Source organism: Andrena cerasifolii, chromosome 1 (assembly GCF_050908995.1).
Source record: "Andrena cerasifolii isolate SP2316 chromosome 1, iyAndCera1_principal, whole genome shotgun sequence".
NCBI classification, from domain to species: domain Eukaryota; kingdom Metazoa; phylum Arthropoda; class Insecta; order Hymenoptera; family Andrenidae; genus Andrena; species Andrena cerasifolii.
Window position 1 is genome coordinate 18,031,970 of NC_135118.1, and position 19,988 is coordinate 18,051,957.

Consider the following 19,988-nt stretch of genomic DNA (forward strand, 5'->3'; position numbering starts at 1 on the left):
ACCCAGAGTGGGTGTAATGCATCGAAGAATTCCCACCCAGAGAGGGTGTAATGGATTTAGAGGGTGGAGGCGCCAAAGCATTCATAATACTAAAGGAACTCGACTTTCCTTTGGTTTCATTGGAAATTTATGAGGGGGAAGAAATTCTTCCATGGAGGACAGGTGCTCTCCAGCCACGTCCGGGATTAATTTTACAGCGTACGTCGAGCGTGTTACCAAAAGCACGGTAAATATTGCATTCAATTTTCATTCATCGAACAATTCGGATGCCACCGGCGGCTGATGAAGTACATATTCCTGTGAAACAGGCCTTTGCCCTGCGCCCCAATTAACGTCGTTATCGTTTTCGAATTTTGGTGCAAGCTTTCGTTCTGCCGATCGCAATGGTGTCCCGATAATCACGTCTGCGTCGACATTTTCGGGACAATTAAAAGGCGCCACGTTTGATCTCGTTGCATTTGTCACGCGACGGATTCGAGCAATTTCTGCACAAATATTTGGGGGGTGTGGATAGATCGGGTATACCCTGTGGTTCTTGTTGCGCGTTCGATGTTTGGGTTGGCAGCGCAATCTAGTAGGCTGCGTCTTTATTGGCTAATAAATTATAATGGATGATTTCGCGTCATTAAGAACATCATGTGCTAATCTATTTTTGACGTGTGATTAATCGTTGTGTTGACAAATGGCTGTGGGAGTTCGGCCGCCATAGACCGTTCACGCGAGGTAATTAATCTCAGGCAACGAGGAACGCCAGTAATCTGCAGTGTTGAAAAACCAAGTGTATCACTCAATTGTCTAAATTAGTCCTTCGATCCCTTTCTTTGACGAATTCTTGAATAAATTCAGCGAGTCTACGTTTCACCTCAACCACATGCCACGAAACTTGCAAGTAAAAATGCTGACCAACAAAATTAAAAGCACAAGGGTTGCTATATTTCCAGTTACGGAGACTGGATTCCTCTTTAAAAAGCACACACTTTAAAAAAAATTTCTTCTACGGCTAATAGTTCTGGTGATATTCCAGAAAATATGTTTTCGACCCCACACCTTAGGGGCTGTGTTCAGCCCTTCAACACGAACGATTGCTGATAACAGAAAATAAGTGACAAATATTTTACTGAGAACTACATACAAGGGGAGGACACCATGCGGTAGACACCGATTTTGATGAGCCTTGGCACGGTGGATCTATGTCGAAAATAAGTAAATAGGTGTCCGAGCGTTTCACACTACCCTGGCGCCCCCGAGGGATTCCCTCTGAAGGAGTCGGGGTGCCCTTTGAAGATTTCCCCAAGTTAAAAAAAAATTTATAAAGTTTTTTTTAACGTGGAGACATCTTCAAAAAGCACCCCGACGCCTTCAGAAGGGAATGCCCCGCAGGCGTCAGGGTAGTGTGGGATTTTTACCCACTAAAACCCCACGGCCACTATGAAATTCTTAATAATTTACATGTAAATATCTCTATTATTAAAGCCTGCTGCCTGAAACGCTCGGACACCTATTTATTTAGTTTCGACTAAATTTCGACATAGATCCATCGAGACAAGGCTCATCAAAATCGGTGTCTACCACATGGTGTCCTCCCCTTGTTAGTTCCTACCAAAGCCCCATTAAAATCGGCGTGTACCGTGTTCGATATGTTTCCTTGTAAGTAGATGTTGCTAAGTAGATAAGTATGCCTGTTTGAAACAGAACACGTAAAACAGCATCCCGTATGAATCGCACCTAAGATTGCTTTCTAAATTCTTGAAAGCAACGTTTCGGAGGCACCGAGCACGTGGCCGCGCAGAATTATTCAGATACGCAAGTATGTAATTGAAACCGCTCAAAATGCAACGACGCACGTGCATGTTAGAGGCTTAAGCAGGCGGATTTACAGGTTCCTTGATAAAGCACCGAAAGCTGATCCGGGATCTCAGCCGCTCGAAGCGGATTGTAAATCAAGACTCGATAATCATTCGTAATAGATGGTTTCCCTCCTTCAGGCTCGCTTATGGCCAACGTCTAGCCACAGCGTCGACAAGGAAGCCTAACATCGCGGTTATTCAAGCGATCGCAGGACTTCCTACTCTTCTTCTAAATTAAAAAGCCCTTGTACACAACACGAGTCCTGATAGATCGTGGGTTATACTTAAGGGGTCATTCTACTTTGAACCGCCGAAAAGTGAAGCTATTTTTAAAGATATTTTTCTCAGTAAATGCAACATATAATGAAACGAATCTTTTTGGTATTTATTAAGCTACTCTTATATTATACAAACAAAAATTAAAAAGAATTTTTACAATTCGTTTTAATTGTTTTTTTACAGTGTCAATATGGAACCTAAAAAAAACAGGAGTATGTTCACGGCGTAGGTGAATCCCGGCTCAGGCTTAACCGAAACAAAAAATTCCAAAAGATTCTTAATCTGTATGAGTGTCGCTATAGCCGCTAGCTCAATTAACAATTTTTGTTGAAAAGAAAGAAAATGGCGCCGGTTTGAAAAAAAGTTTGTCAAGATACGCAAAAGGATGTATTATCGGGTGTTCCACGAGAAAAATCTCATTCTTAGATTAATAATATTTTGGAATTTTTTGTTTCGGATAAGCCTGAGCCGGGAAATTACCTATGCCGTAAACATACCTCTTTTTTTAGGTACCATACTGACACTGTAAAAAAAATTTAAACTAATTTACAAAAATTCTTTTCAATTTTTTTTTATAATATAAGGGGTAGCTTAATAAATACAATAAAGATTTATTTCATTATATGTTGTATTTACTGTGAAAAAAATGTTTATAAATAGCTTAATTTCTCGGCCGGTGAAAGTAAAACGACTCCTTATGTCCACTTTGGTCTACGTACTCCATTCCTAATTAACACTAGGACTCCCGACGCGATGGTTGACGTATACCTACTCCTACCGGGGGTCCAAATGACTTGTTTTTGAAAAGAATAACTTATTTAAGAAAAGACATTTATTTTCAAACATGTTTCATCTAAATCATTTATTTTTCACAATAATTTTACACCTTCGTGAATGTCTTCCCATAATTCCTAGGTAATTTTATGCGTAATTTTTTTTACAGTTCGGGATAGGAAATCGAATTCTGAATTTCAATTTTTCGAATTTGTTTTTATGAATGAGTGAAAGACATGAAGAAAGTAAAATAAGAATGCAACAATTGAACAAATATAACACGCAAGTATTGTTTGGGATTTTTGGTATAAGGTATACGTACTGAAATGTATTTAGTTTTCCAAGGAAGTATTTGAACTAGGTGTGCGGAAATATTCTGAGAAACTTCTGAAAGCAAAAGTTTACCTGCGCTCCGTGCAGGATCAAATATATATATATATATATATATACCTCAAGATTTTCTTGCTTCCGAATCTTTGTTATGTATGGTTCTGTATTCTACTACATGTCACAGAATTCTACGAAATCTGTATTCGTGCAAGTGTGGTAATGGACTGGTAGAGAAATCAGCGCGGCAAATATTTATTGAAATTTTAATTTAAAAATATATTTTTTATTTATAAAAAAAAACAAGCAAAGAAGGAAACTACTTTACAGAATTAATCATTTATACATTTCAATAAAAGTCGCGAAAAAAATGAGAAAGTAAGATACACTGAAAATGAGTAATAATTATAAGAAAAAACAAAACAAGTCATTTTGACCACCTTGGTAGATCTAGTGTTAATTTTCATTGCCGCGCTGATTTCTCTACCAGTCCATTACCACACTTGCACGAATACAGATTTCGTAGAATTCAGTGACATGTAGTAGAATACAGAACCATACATAACAAAGATTCGGAAGCAAGAAAACCTTGAGGTAATAGCTCATCGAAACCTGCTCATACACACTAGTCATCACTGGCATAATTTTAAACGAATATTGTGGAAGCTCCAAATTACTATCTTCGTCACACGTTTCATTAATCCAAGGGCGACTGGATTGAATCACGGATACCGAAGAGTTTGCTCGAAACGAAATGGCGAGGGGGATCGTGTCGCGGAGCGCCAGAGAGGATTCAATTTGCAAAGGGGTCGAGCGAAGCATTTAAGATCGACGGTGAATCTCTCTCGCGGAATCCACGAAATTCGGCGTTACAGATGTAATGGATTTCCATAACGAGGCGAGCGGGCGAGGGTGGTGGGGCCGGGAGGGTCGAGGAAAATCTTTCTCCGAGCGCATTACGCGGCCGGCTGCAGCGACGCGCTACGATTCATGAATAAATAAGAAACAACTTCCGAAACAAGTTGACTGAAGGGTACGAGGGCTCTGTGACCCGTCGTCGTGGGCACAACGAGGATCCCGGAAATTCACTGACTTCGGTCGCCGCATTGCTTCTCGGGTACCGTGAACCCTCTTTATTCTTCGACCTCCTTTTACCTCTGCGAGCGCAAGTTCCTCGCTTCCACTATCCGCCCGTTCCGCCCGCCCCAACCGCCCTTCTCGATCTTATGATTCCCTGAGAGAGTGTCTTCGAAATTTTCATATATTATGCAAACACCGCATTCTATCCACCCAGCTCCTTTTTCTCCGCTTTTATTTATCTGCCGCTGCCTCTCTTCTCACTTCCACCGTTTCCCCGCGCCACGCCGCGCTACAGTCCAATTTCCTTTCCGCGCATTTCCGCGCGTTTCTTCCACCAGGCTGCCCGCCTCTCTCGCTAACGAATTCGTCGGGATGCGATATGGGGGCGTATGAACGAGTTTGATGGGATCGAATTTTGTTTCTACCGGAAACTCGCTCGTTGGTTTCAGCAGTAATTTCAGAATCAACATGTTTTCGCTTCGTGTAACTCCGCGCGACGCTTTTAGCAAAGATTGAATTAAATTAATTCGGCGAATTAGAGCGAGAGGTGGATAGCGTTGTTTGCTTGTTTTTTCATCACGTTACTATATCACGTTTACTTTATTGCAATTACAGGGCTCGATCTAGGGAAGCGCAAGCGGAGCAACTGCTCAGAGCGGATAATTTGGTGGAAAGAGAAAATTCAAATCTATAAAAACCACTACAAAAGTACAATTTTTTGAAAAAGCGGGAAAAGAATGGGTAATGCATGTTTGAACTTTGTATCAAACATATAAATTGTTGTAAATCACTCATGTAATTGCTATTGTACTAAGGGAACCTACATCGAACATATATCGAACCTATATCGAACCCACATAAATCTATATCGGGCACACATCGATCACATGCTGAACTTATATCGAACCTATATCGAGCGTATATTGAACCCATATTGATCCTATATCGAACATATATTGAACCTATATTGAACCTATAATGAAGGTCTTTACAAAAGGCTTTTGTCATTCAACAAATACCTACAAAAATTTCACTCACTATAAATTTCATACAAATTTTTAAACTACATAAGCGTTCTGTTGCTTTTTTGCGCACATGAAAGACGAGTAGGTACGCTAGAGGTCTGAACAGTGAACGTGTTAAGACTATACAAAAATTAGCACATACAAAACTTTAAAAACATTTTTTAGAAAAACCAAAAGGTGCCTAATACTTCAGGGTTCTTGCGGCACCTCAACTTTTTTTGGACAGAATTCAGCTTTTGCGGGCTTGGTCTGAACCACTAAAGGCAAGTTTTTTTTCATTATTAGAAAACAATCACCTGCACAGTTTAAAAAAATCGGAATGTTGGGATAACCGAATATCCCTTGTTCGTTCACTGCAGCTCCAATTCCCCAATGTTTAGACCCAATTCAGTTCCAGATTAATTAAATTTTGCGATCTGTGTGCCAATGAAAACGAGTGCCTCCTTCACAACCTACTTTCACCATTAATTTCCAAGGAATATTTATTTAATACTGTATTTAATAGCCTATTAAATACTAATTACTTAAAAAATAAAACACACGACCTTCTCATGTCTGCCAGGAAACCAATCGCCCTCAATAATAATTCCTATCGCGATTACTCATCGAAATCTGCCAAATCGAATATTCACCGATTGGACACCGATTCCCTGGTTGTACATTCATCATTTCATTCTCCAGCTATAACCACCATCAGCCTCCCCCACATTACTCTTGCTTATTTTCCTTACAGCCGGAGCGCGGCTCGAATCGAGTCCCCGGAACTTTTCAATCAAGTTTCTCGGTCGTAAAATTAAAAATGAAACCCCACGCGGATATAGTATTTTCTCATTATTCCGCGGCGCTGTTTCGTTCGGCATTAGTTTCTACTTTGCGCCTCGTCCGCGCGTTTCTTTTCGCGCGAAACTGTTTCCAGCGGCCGACCAACCGCCTCCAATTAGGTCCCTTATTCGTTTAAAACAGAAAGGATGAGTTACCGCGAAAAATTCGACGCGCCCGCTGGAGAACGGTGCCTCGTCGCTGCGCTGAAGTTTCTCTCGTTAAGCCCCCGTTCTCGAAGCAACGCCTCGCGACTACCGATCCCTCCATGAATCACATTTAATTTTCTCCCTTGACAAACGATTTGTCGCCGAGGCGAGCTTTTCAGCGCGAGCATCCCCCAAAATTCACAACTGGAATACGTACAGTTGAATTTGTCTTTTTAGTGTGTCGCAGATATATACGTCGCGTGCCTAGTTCTTCTTCATTTCTTTCACGTCCCTGGCGATAACTACCGCGGAAGTCGAGGTCACGTTCAACTTTTCAATCGGATCTGATTGCCATGAATTTAAATGTTGCTCGTCCCAGACAGAACTACCCGTTGCAACAGGAATATTCTGAAAAGTTGCAGCGCGTCGGGCAGGGAACGGTTCCAAGCGGTTACAGGATGCTTACCAGCCTTCAAAGACCGTGCCCCGCGCCTCTTATAATCCTCCCTCCGCTCCACCCCCGTTCGCTCTCCATCGCCGCGCCGGTGAAACTTTTTCATCGATTAGCATGATTGCATTAAGCATGCAAATCCAGACGGGGCTGATCGCCTCCGTCCCGGCACGAAGGATAACTCTTCTTTCAATAATTCGATCCCTTTACCCTGGCACGACCGCGTCACCGCCTGCTCCATGGAAATTAATAAAGAGCAGCTTCTACAGGGTATCGAGAATATATTATCGGCTGGATGTTACACGGTCTTCTTTGCGTATTATAGTTAATACTGCACGAGTAATGGAAGCGAGGCTACACCGTTTCTAACGAAGTTATTCGAGAGAGCTTTCTAATTAATCCAGTCATTCTCTAGGATAGGTACCCCGCACGTTTTTCACACACCGAAGAGCCAAGGAATGTGAAGGAATTTAAAGCGAGAGATCGTTTTATTATAGATTATACTAGATTAGTCAGATTAGCGAATACTGGATTGGTCAGTTCAACATGGGCTGAGACTTAATCCTACCGCAGCCTCTCTCCATGTACTATTAACGCGCGGAAAGAAGACCCCTGGCGGGCGGTCACGGGCGATGCAGTCCGCCGCTGTGATGATTGGTTTTTGTCACCGATTGGTGCACACACGTATTTTTGTTATTGGCGGAATCGGCCATATCTCTACTTACTACAATGTAACAGACGGAGGTTCAGGTTGAGCTAGCGGCGGACTGTACCGCCCGCCGAGAGTCTTCTTTCCGCGCTCTAATAGTACCTACTTGGCTCATCTTTCCTCCTTCGTACACTTCGTTCCATTACTGTCACACTTGATTCCGTCTAGGTTCATCCTGATACCTCTATCCGGAATTTAGGACTCACTTTGGATTCTACTCTCACCTTCGAAAATCATGTTTCTACTATACGTCGCCAAGCTTTCAATCGTCTGCAATCGTACTGTATCCTTCCCGGCATATTCTTTCTTCTTCTCAGACACTTCATCCACCCCAATCTTTGGTTATATCGTTGTTCGACTATTGTTATGTGACGTTGCATATCGCCCCTTTCTGACTTTTCGTCTTACTTCTTACCCGGTTGTCGACGCCATCTTCGGGAATTTGTTTGCTAAAAACTGTAAGTTTATACTGCCTGGCGTTTTGCTTGCATATTAAGGTATGTTTGAAGTAATACGTCGATTTTTTTAGCTTCTTTTTAACCACGGGCGAGTTTTTAATTTGTAAAAAATTAATTTTACAGCAAGAAAACAGTTGAATTCTTAGCAAGAATTGAACTTTTTTGCAAAAGGCTGTCATTCAGCAAATTTTGATTGTTAGAGGGACTCTGTGGTTCCAACTATAGCGATAACCATAATGCAGAAAATAAAACCCCCGAAGACTACATTGAAAAACGACTAGTTAGACTAAAGTACCCTCTTAAGGTACTCTCCTCTCGTTGTCGGTCTTAACTTTACAATATCCTACTTACCAACCACTTTCAACTCGATATCAATCTCTTCTTTCTATTCCTGAGCACAGTACCTCCAAATTCGAAGCTTCTCTTTCCTATATCGCTGCACATTATTATAACTATCTTTCCCTGCTACTATCCGACAGTTACACTCCCATCAGTCCTTTAAACGCGCAGCTCCAACACTTCCCTTACTGTCAGTTCTACCTTGTCATGCATTTCCTTCCTGTCCTAGTCCGCGTTGAAACGAGATCAATTTTTACCAGATTTGATTCAGCTGTGTGTTGGCTACTATTGTTCTTTTCATTTCATTTTATTTGTAGCAATTCTATTTAATTTTTTATTAAATGTTCTTAAACTTATGCTTAGCAACAGTTCCTGCAGCGCCTCGCTTTTTCTCTAATTTTACTATCTCTGATTTCTATATGTATTACATCTTCCATTCAAGGAGTAATAAACTCGTAACAATAATAATAGTAAGAATAATAGAGTGGAGAGTATAGTGTGAAGATTGAAACGCTAGAAATTGCTGAAACTCGTTGAATGGCCTGCGCGAAACACCTCGCAGGATTAACTACGTACTCAACTCACAGATTAATTATTTTTCTAAACGCAATTCGATCCATATTCACCGCGAGCGTTGTTTCCTCGCCTAACAAATCGTCTGTTTAGCACAAGCAAACGTTGCGTCGAAGCTGCATCGCTCTGATAAATATTCCAAATATTTGTCCGCGAACTTCTGCGCAGGTACTCGCTGTTAGCTAGCATTGACCAGCCAGCAAATGTTTCCTAACGATATGAACAACGAGCGACGCTCCAGTTAATGCAGATTCGATGTTATGGATCCCCCGCCCCCACGCGCGACGGAGAAACAACGATCGCTGTTATCATCGATAATCGGATAATTTTTATTCGCCCGCAGGATTTTCGGCGCCGTCGTCAGTGCCGATTTATTTTTCAGCTCGCCGTAAACCGCGCTTCTCTACCGTGCGCCCCGGGACAGACAGGCGTGAACGCATCGGCGTATAATTTTCCGCCGACCCAGTTAACTGAAAATGTAAGAGGATTATGAAATCGCGGAGCATGCGCCCAATTTCGACCATTATTTCGGTGGCAGCCGTGACACGCCGTGTTTCGCCGGCAAATAGTAACAGCGAGTCGTTAGATCGCGTTATGGCCCCGAGCATTTCGAAAAATAAGACTAACAAGCGCCGTGAATTAGGTATCTACCTCAAAACTCAAGTCCACTTCTGTTGACACTAATTATGTAATTTGACGGTCGAGACACGAGTATTCGGATGGAAGTCGATTCTCGATGTTTGCAGAAGTTGGGAGAAAATTTGTCTGCTTTCTGCACTCTGCTCTAAAGTTAATATAGGGCACTATGTCTCATTCGACTGTAACAGAGAAGCTTGAATTGAAATTAGATCATGTACGACTCGACTCTATTTTTTGCCGAATATACGATTATGTCTAACAAGATCCCGAACCCGAAAATTCAAAAAATTCTGAAACTTTGTCAGTATGTAGGGGATTTCCTCTTGATTACAACGCAATTTTTGTTTGCTGCCCAAATTCACTCGAAGGGGGTGAAATTAACCTCTGAAAATTCGGCTATTTTCCGATTTTGTGTTATAACTCGCGAACTGTAAGAGATAGAAAAAATTTTCACAATAAAAGTTACTTCTTTTAATTAGATCTATCATCTGGTAGAAAAATTATTTTACAGTTATCGAGTTGTCACACAAAATTGGAAAATAACCGAATTTTCAGGGGTCAATTACACCCCTTTGGAGTGAATTTGGACAGCAAACAAAAATTGCGTCGTAATCAGGAGGAAATTCCCTACATATTCACAAAGTTTCAGAATTTTTAGAATTTTCGGGTTCGGGATGTTCCCCTGTAAGTACATTAAGGGGAGGTTCCGGCCTAGAGCCCCCACAAATAGGTAATCTTTAAAAATTAATTACAGGAAAACTACTATATATAATTTAATGGGACTTTTTGCATTGTATTAAGGATGTCTTAAGTTATAGAAATATATTTCTTGTTTGATAATTAATAATTACAGACGGCACTGTGGCGTCGTTAAAGTCAAGGCGTCAAAAAATTGAGCAAAATTGGTGGGACCTGTATCCCTAAAAGTTATTATCCGATTCGACTGAAACTTTTTTTGTTTTGAAGAATATACTTCTGGCTAGGGGGAGAATCAGAAGAAAAATGCAAAAATAACATTTTTTAAAAAAATAACCACACTTGAAGTTTGAAATCACTTTTTCCCTATACCGTTCGTCCTTTCCACGCCTTTGAAAATTATAAATTTTCACTATTTTGTAATTTTGTCTGGTTTCCCCCTAGCCAGAAGTATATTCTTCAAAATAAAAAAAGTTTCAGTCGAATCGGTTAATAACTTTTGGAGATACAGATCCCACCGTTTTGAGAACACTGTTTCGAGAAAAACGCGTTTAAAGTTACTCATGCATTTGCCGCTACTCAAAGGCCTATAACTTCGGGAATTTTACGAATTTCAACAAATCCTTTTAAACACGTATTCCTAAAAGATTGAACATTCGAAAAATGAAATTAAAAAAAAAATCGACTTTTAGACCGAAACCTCCCCTTAATTGGAAAATAAATGCCCCAGAAAAGGCATATACAATCTTTTTGAAAATCATGTAAGTACTGTAAGAAGTAAATTAAAGAAAGAAAACAATTTGCCTACACGAAATTTGCATACAACTTTAGAAAACTTATTACGAGGGCTAATTTATTGTGACACATTTATTCGACGATGAAGTTTATGGCTCTGAATATTCACTTGCTTACTAATTCCTGAACGTGAAACAACACGCCATCATTTTCCAACTAATAATTGATAATTTAAAACAATGACATCAATGTATCAGATGATACACTATTTACTTTACACGAATTTCGTTCAACGTTTTGCCTGACCAGTCGGTAAAGAATAATATCCAGCAGTATAGAAGAGTCGTTAATTCCCTACACCCACGCATCAAAATCAGATCAACCAAAGTCCCCTTAATTCGCCGCCGATGATATTAGAGAAACTCCCAGGGACATCAATGCATCTCCCTGGAAGATGCTGCGAGCGCGTCTCACTTTCGTCCGTGCCTCAGAGCCTCATTATTCCCGGCTGCTTTAAATAACAATGAACCGTACGAAAAGTTCGAACCCGGCCGACGAATCGACTCCCCAACTATTACAATAAAAATGCAAATGCCGGGGGGGAAGGGGGTCCCAACATTATTTGTAACGCGTGCATTAACGTGCCGCTCTGAAGCGTATCTACGCTTGGAAATTCAAATATCGCCGTGACTCCACGTATCATTACGAGCGCTTTTTCCTCGTGCGTCGTTACGGCGAGCTTGGTACGGCGGGGGCGAAAAAAGGAGACGGTTGAAAAACAGAGAAAGAACACGATATCCGACATCATTTCGCGGCAACTTTTTGCCCGTCGAGCCGCCGTCGTTTTCGTTATTCCGCGATTTCCACGTATCCCGCGTCGATGTCGTAGGTTTGCGCGTCGCCCGCGTCCCCTCCACTTATACGTGATATTTTTTCCCCGCCGGAGAAAAATCGCTGCACTGATTTTCCAACGAGCGTAGCGCGTGCCAACGAACCTCGTCTCCGCTCGCCAGGAATTTATGGACGGTCCAGCACCGACGCCGAAGTGCTGTTCCTAACAGCGACGAATCGGCCCGACGCAACTGGGAGCACGAATACTGATTGACAGGGACACGGATAATTAGAAATGGGCATCATTAATTATCGCGGTGATTGATTGTCCGTGGCCACCGACGCGAGCGCCGGCAGCGGACGAGAAACGGGAGTGGAATCCGGCGCGTCGAAGGGAAAGTGGGAAAGAGAAATTTGCGAGCAGGCAGGAGTGGCAATTATTTTTTTGTTCAAGTCTGTAGGATCTATTAGATAAGACTGGCGTCGCTGCAGGGTTGATGGACGGGGATATTCCGCTGTAAAGGGAAGGGTTTGTTGTAATTTGTATGAATTTTTTTTTTGCTAAGAGTTATATGACCGGTATACTGATTTGTGTGAAGTCATTTAAGGAGGAGGTGATTCAGATCGAGAATAAGAAGTATCTTCCGTCAGATTTTTTTTAAAAAAATCTATTCAACTAAATGAAGGGCAAGGGGGGCAAGTAATGTCACAAAACAGATTTATTGAGAAAAATCAAGTTTTTGTACTTTAGTCCATCAGTAAAGAAATAAGGTTTAATGAACTTAACTGTATTGTTCATAAGATGAATAATTTATACTGAAACTAGCAAACTACCCCCGCCCTTCGCTTCGGGCCTAAGAGATATTAAGGACTCCGTGAAAACACGGTTTACTCCTTTTCAGCCCGTAGGGGTTGATTAGAGCAAAATCCTGAAATTGATTTTTAGGGATTTGTGTGGGCAACCTTTTGAAACGAAAGCCAAGTTGATATTTAATCGGGCCTAAGAAATAATAATGAGTCCGAGAAAACATATATCACCCCTTTTTACCCCCTTCGGGTTGGAGTTTTAAAAAATTCCTTCGTATGGAGCATCTACGTCACAAAGGGAATATACCCTCCGAATTTCATATTTCTGGGGTCAGCGGCTTGAGCTGGACGGTGATGAATCAGTGACACAACGATTCTATAACTATAAAGTAGGCATCAGAAAAGAACTGAGCAAAAAGATAATTGTGACACACTGCAGAATACTGTAACAAAATAAATTTTCGCTTCTATTACATGAAAACAAGGATGTGTACTTACACCGTGACGACCGAGAGCTCCTGTCGTGGTGCAAGTGCAATAAATTCTCGTCGAATAAAAATAATGATCTTTATTCGTCAAATAATCTAAAGTTAATGTAACTTTTATTTGCTCCGTTATTTAAGTAATTTTTTATTTAGTTACCGCCCAACTCTCCTAATCGGTGCACTATCTTCATCTCCTGAAAAATCACATATACCACTTTTTTGCAGTTGCATAATTATTAAACTGGAACGGTGAATTTCACGCGTTTAGTGGGATTGAAAATAAATTGATAAATAAAAATAACTGAATACCAATACACTTTACCAATTCTGTGACGAATTCTGATATTCGAGTTGAAAACTTATAATTACCGAGCAATCGTTGCTTTCCCGTAGCAGGAAATAGGGCGCGCCTACAAAGCAGCGGGAACTGCGCGATTTTCTTGGATTCCATTCAAATCCAAAGGTCCTTCCCAACACAGAACGTCAAAGGAGACAAGGCACAAAGAGAAACGCGAACACGATTTTCGTTTCATCGGAACGAATATGCGCTCGCTTCGAGAATTTCCCCCGCGGTAGTTTTACCAACCCCCTTAATCCCTCACCCGAAAACTATAATCGCAATTTGGCCTGGAAAAGAAGGAAAATGGGACGAGACGTGGATGATCCGTATCTCGATTGACATTTCTCCTTATGAAAAACTATATCTTTCTTATAAGCCAGTGTTTCCCAATCAGTTTTAAGTCGTGATCCCCTTTTATAATATTCAAATAACCTGCGACCCTCTCCATTTAAGGTAACGTATTTAATAAGGTGCAGAAAACACGTTAAAAATATCCATATCAAAATATAATTCTAACTTAATACCCAATACTTAATTATCTTATTGAGTGTGATGATTGTGCTTGCATCTGGGTAACCGGCTTCTCAATTTTTTCATAAATGAAAAATCAGTGCTGCATCATAAATAAAATATGGCAATGTAACTATACCAAAATAAATAAGCACTAAGAATCGTCAACTAAAAACAACCACAGCGATCCCCCAGAAAACATTTCGCGACCCACTGTTTGGGAACGACTGTGGTAAGCATTCCCACTAAAAGCTTCGAATACATGTATTCTTAAAATAAAAAAATCACAAATGTATCTATCATCTACATCCACGTTTCACTTACGAACAGGAGAAAGAGCTTCCCAGCCGATATTTCCCTAATCCATATTCAATTCATCATTCCCATCGACGACAGTAATTTTCCACCCATTAAAGGACACACAATCCTAAACCAAACCCAGCAAAAATACACCCCCTTAAAATCCCGAAATATTCAAACTTCCAAACGTGAGCGATTAAAGATTCACCGTCGCTGTGCGCCAGGTGGTTTCAACGCGCCCAAACTTTCGATTACCATTGTATCCACCAGCGCCCCCCTATCGACGTCCAGCTCAAAGGGAGCCGGGGAGAATAAAATTGTTTGCCCAGCCGCGAGCCCGGTTTTATCATATCTTCCGCGGGTACCGCATCCGCTGTATTTACGGCGCGCCTGCAGGCCCCGCGATTTTACGAGCGTGCAAGAAAATTGTTTGAAATGACTTGTGCAAGGGGGAGATCCGCGTAACCTCGTCTCGTTCCGCGGCACGCGAAACGCGACACGGCCGTCATCGCGGAATTTCTCGGCTGGCTTCGAGCGGGGTTGCGGCACCTCGTGCCCTCGCCCCTGCCTTCGTTCACGGCCACCGACAGCAATTGTCAGCGAACGTTTTTTCCTCCCCGTCCTCCCCATCGTTGCAGGTTTCCTCGAGCGGAACACGAGCAACGGCGAGACTCGCCTGAAAATTGCGTGCCCAGAATTTTTACCCAGAGCTTTCCCGGCTTCGCGCAGCCACGCCAAAGGCAATCAAGCTCTTTGAACGCCCGCGAACAACGCCCTTTGAACGAAGTGAACACAAGTGTTCACGTGGCACGCTCCCAGGCGTAGGCCACGATCGACCGATCGTCGAGTTAACAGGCTGCTCGTTGGCAATGGGATGACTGTTAATCGAATTTCGCGGCAAGTTTCCTCGGTATACCGGGCTCGAAAAGAACTTGTCCCCGAGCAGCGTGAGAAGCTTTGTAAAGCCTGGAGTTTACGATCTACGTTCACCAATAGGCGAAATGAAGTGGTAAAAGGCAATTCATGGTTTGCGTGCTTGGCGGAATGTAGAGGGTTTATAGTTGTTGAGGCGGTGGTTTACGTAGTGATTCTATCTTGTGAGGGTTTTGAAAGGAAATCTGCTGGTTTGAGGTTGTAAACGTTTGAAAGGATCATGTGACCATGTATGATTTTTTTTTTGTGGGCCTGCTTTTTTAGAAAAGTCGTCAAGGGGGCCCGTGGTTGGTTTATTATCGAGCCATATTTTTTTTTCAAATCTAGGTGCATCACGAAACAAGTCGAGATGAATAGTTCCGTAGTTTTGCAGATATCGCGTTTTGAGAGACATGCTATAAAGCACTTTGAGTGGTGCGTGTATCAGTTTTTCCTCTGCCCTTCGCTTTCCTACTTCACGTGTTTACCTTGCTAGCCCCACAACGAAGTAAAATTGAAACCAAATAGCTTGGAAAGTATAGAATATAACTACCTGTTGTAAACTATCGCTGTCTCTAATTTCCCTTGAACTTTGAAGCTAACAAAGCACACAGACCTATCAAGTGGTAGCGCCACGATGATATGACAAATATGGTAGGTTAGTTTGCAGGTGATTTTAAAGAAATTTATGAAGTTTATTAAAAATATTTATTAAAATAGATTTGAAAACAATCCTTTTCCTTTGCTAGAAAATTCAAGGTGATGAGAAAATTCAAATGTTCGCCACTCCTTCAAAACTCAATATTTTTTCGAAATCTTTGGTAGCACTCTAATATTCGGTGTGTAGATTACAAAACTTTTTGTCTTTTTGTTCTAGGTCCGACGGTGTGGCCGTGAAAAATTCCACCGCGGAAGGACTCGAATGGGAAATACGTATCGGCTGTGCGGCCAATGTGCCGCCACTTTGTGCTAAAAAAATCTGAAAAAAATATTTTTTGTTCTTCTTTATGCATATCATAGGATCCTTATGTTACATTTTCAATAAACTTCATGAATTTCTTTAAAATTTTTCGCCTAGCGTCGCCTAGCGTCGTTACCCTTTATGAAAGAAGTCAGAAAGAATTCCCTACAATTTGCTCAGCGTCAACCAACGCAAAGATTACCAGGTGTACAGTTCCAGATGCACCAGCCTCCATAATAACGGACGAGGGGTATTGTTCTTCTGCATCTTATTAATAACACGATTTACCGTGTTACGCGGCAGGCGAACACGGAAGTTTCGAGTTTAATTTACAGGCGGACCAGCCTGGAGCCCAGCTTCGCTGGCTTATCGCGGGGCGCTCGTCTTTCGGGGCACTTCTCGCCGCTATCTCGCGGCTGACGCGGGGAAAAAGTTTTCGCAAGATTATCCCGGGCGACCCGCGAAATTACGGAGTCGCCTTTGCCGCGTGTCGCGGCGGTAAGCGCGTAAACTGCGGCGAGCTAACGCGACTTTTCAACTAGAGGACCGTAATAAACGGATCGACTGGAGTTAATCAATAAGAAGGATCGAGCGAGAAGTTTGCTCGGGCTGTTTGTGCAACGGAGGCTACACCGGGGGAAGACAATAACCGCCAACCCTTCCCGGGCCGGGAATCGTAACTACGTGAAAATTAGGAGAGCAGCACCGACATAGGATTCCACTGAGTAGAGTATTTTCCTTAGGAAAATAGGAAATAGCTGCTCACCTAATGCCTCGCTGCGGTTTAATCGCTTCGAGGTGATTTCATTTGCTCCGCACACATGCCTGCCAATCGAGTCGGGGGTGATTTAATTCTTGTCGATTTTGCGCTTATAAACGTAGGATAATCTTTATCGAGCTCGACTTGGAATGTGATCCGAAGGTTTTCAGAGTGGTTGACTTAATCACAGGTGGATGAAACGGTGTTATACGCGAGGAACTATCGAAAGGGTAAGTTGCAAGCTTTCATTTGGACACTTGTGGTATCACGTGCCGTTTACTGGCATATATCTGACTCTGATAGTCGAAGTAATGTAGGAGGTATAAAGGACAATGTAGAAATAGTATTTCTAAGGATTTTCACACTCCATTAACAGAGTAATTAAAACGCGATTAGTGAATACTTATAAGACGCAATGGAGTATACAATGCTGTGATCATCTTGGACTCCATTCAAAGCCTGCGTGACATAACCGAGGAAGGCAATCAAAGGAAGTCAGAACAAAGAGGAAATTAAATCCACTAATCTATTGTTCAAGCGCACAGGTTCTCATTCTTGAGATCCATAGAAAGTATTAAGTTGCCCGCAAATTTGAAATAATCGGTGGAACAATCTAAAACAATCTCCCCAATAATCAAGAAATATACAAAGTCAGCTCGAGTACCTAAATCTCCGTGACCGTTGCGTGCAGAATACATTAGTTTACATGCCAACGTGAAACAAGTTGCGAGCGATCTAGAAACAGCCGAAGTCTATCAAGAAACCGCAAAAGTTTGCCCGGCATTGTACCACCCCCGCGAGCACGAAAGGCAAGCGATGGTCGTGGGAACGCGCGCTACCACGAGGCATCGCGAAAACACGCCCTTCCGCGAGAGAATTTTATCCCGATAGCCGCTCGCGTGAAAATAATTACGCGCACCAAAACGTTGCGCAGCTCGTTGGGCGAGCAATAAATCAGCGCGCGCAACGAGCGGGCTTAAACGGTAACGCCGCGCGAACGCGGTAATACAGAAAATTCCGGCTGACATTTCATGGACCTTTGGGTAACTGGGGCCACCGACACCGCTGTATTTACACACTATTCAACCGGGGTCCACGTTTTGCGGCGCCAAGGCGCTGCGCGTACCTTATTCCGAGCGGAGAGCAGCGCGAAGCCTGGCGGGCATAAGAGCATCGGGTAGAATGAAACGCTGCGGGAACACTCACCCTCATGGTCGAAGCCTCACATGGTTCCCCCGTTGCCGAAAAACACCTTCGACCCGCAACGGATCAAGGACCTCGTCTCTGTCACCCATTCGCCATGCCGAGACGACGATTCGTCACCTGGAGCAATCGGAGCGCGGTGGCCGACACTTCGTGGAACGGGTCCTCGCACTGGTTGCAGATTCCTTTTCACTTTCACACAGAGCTTTCCTCCCCCCTAAAAAGGTTCGAACGACGGTCTGTCACTGGATGATCCTGGGGGTTCGGGGATGAATGAAAAATGGGAAAAAGGGAACCGAAGCACGATGAGCGGGATGGGGTAGCTGGTTTCTCGAGACGCGTAGTGGATCGTAAGAGCGTAGTACTGTTGGTTGCAAGCTCCTAAAACGTGGTCGAGAGGGCTCAAGGTCGGGGGTGGAAAGCTCGACGAGCTGCTAGATCGTGGCCCGGCAACCGGCGACTGGCTGCTGCTCGAAAGCTCCTAAGCTCGAGCCAGTCGGTCTGGCTAGGCGCAAACTCGCTACTCGGCCTCGAAAACCCCCACCTCGCGCGCGAACCTCCCTCCCGTTGCCCCTGAATTTCTTCGGCGTGTCACTGCGAAAAATGTTGCGCGCCCTGACACGCGCTGCCAGCTCACACCGCCACTTGGCCGCGTTAACAATGTGTTTTTGTTGCCCCCGGCCGACCCGGGGATCCTGTGCTGTTTATTCCGACTTCAAGGGCTGCTTAATCTGTACTCTGTATACGGGGTGGAAGGAACATGGGGGATGTTTCTTGGGCACACGCGAGGGGTATGGGGGTGTGAGTGGACAATCGTTTCTTTAGCCGCTCATTGTGGGCTGGAAAGACGTGATCCAGCTGCGGGATACTGATTTCATCCCCCAACGCTTTTACTTCTTCGTTTGGTTTCTTCTAGTGACAATTGTTTAGAGGGAAGAAATATAACGAGATGGTGGGTGTTAAGGGGAGGTGCCAACTTGGACGCATGAAAATCTTAGGTTCTGTTTAGCAATTTTTTTATTGTAAATATTGATCTCAATAGACAATCTGATTAATGGCATTTGTCATAAATCTTTAAAAGATTACAACAACAAAAACAGCCGCTACGCGTTGCGTCCTTCACAGTTGACACGCCAATTGGCATTGCGCGGATCTCAGAGACTATTCGTCCAGTTGACTTGAAATTTTTCGAGAATCTTCCTTTTATGTCAATCTAAAGGAGTACATACGGATTTTACGATTTTTTACAAATATTTTTAGCCACAGACATTTTTCTAACCAAATTTTTCTGCTAAAAATCACAATTTTTATTGAAACCCCCGCCATTTCCATAAAAATGTTTATTTTGAAATATCCGGCTGTACTCCCGTTGTTCTCGCTGTGTAGAAAATCAAAAATTTTGTTTTTTTATTAGAGAGAACACCAGGTTGGAAATCCACGCAACGGAAATTGGCGTATCAACAGCCCACCAGCACAGCGGCTTATTTGCTGAAAAAATAAACAAAAATTTCTTGGTAATCTTCAACAGATGTATAATAAACGCCATTAATCAGATTTTTCATTGAGTTCATTATTTAAAAGAAAAAAAATGCTAAATAAATCTATGATTTTCACGCGTCCAAGGTGGCACCACCCCTTAAGAAATATTATTGGGGGTGCAAGTGTATGGATCTGACATATGGATCTCACTAGTCTTCGGAAGCTTTACAGAATCGAACTCAGGACTTTTGGCTTGTGATACTTAAATGGGCTTCCTTTTCTAACCCTCATCCTGTCATTACAAGCACACTGAGTTTCTTCTACCCTACACATACAGGGTTCTATCCACACTTAAAATGGAATATACAATATAGTAGAACAAATTTGTTTTCAAAGTATGTGTTTTTTAAAGATGAATCCAGCCTCCTGCTTAGTTTTTAGAAAATTTCAATAAATACATTTACGCGTTAAATATTTTTCACTATTCTGCAAATCTGCAG

General features: G+C 42.5%; 1 protein-coding gene across 3 annotated transcripts in view; it reads right to left on the reverse strand.

Moving 5' to 3' along the window:
• Positions 1-18,463, reverse strand: part of LOC143368497 (dipeptidase 1) — a 195,625-nt gene extending 177,162 nt beyond the window's left edge. For 2 of the 3 annotated variants that reach the window (XM_076811309.1, XM_076811300.1), the window contains exon 1: positions 18,013-18,463. In XM_076811309.1, the coding sequence (XP_076667424.1) occupies positions 18,013-18,018 (6 nt within the window). In that variant the 5' untranslated portion in view covers positions 18,019-18,463. The remainder of the gene's footprint in view (positions 1-18,012) is intronic. The other variant, XM_076811292.1, reaches the window with a different exon arrangement.
• Between the last annotated feature and the right edge of the window lie 1,525 nt (positions 18,464-19,988).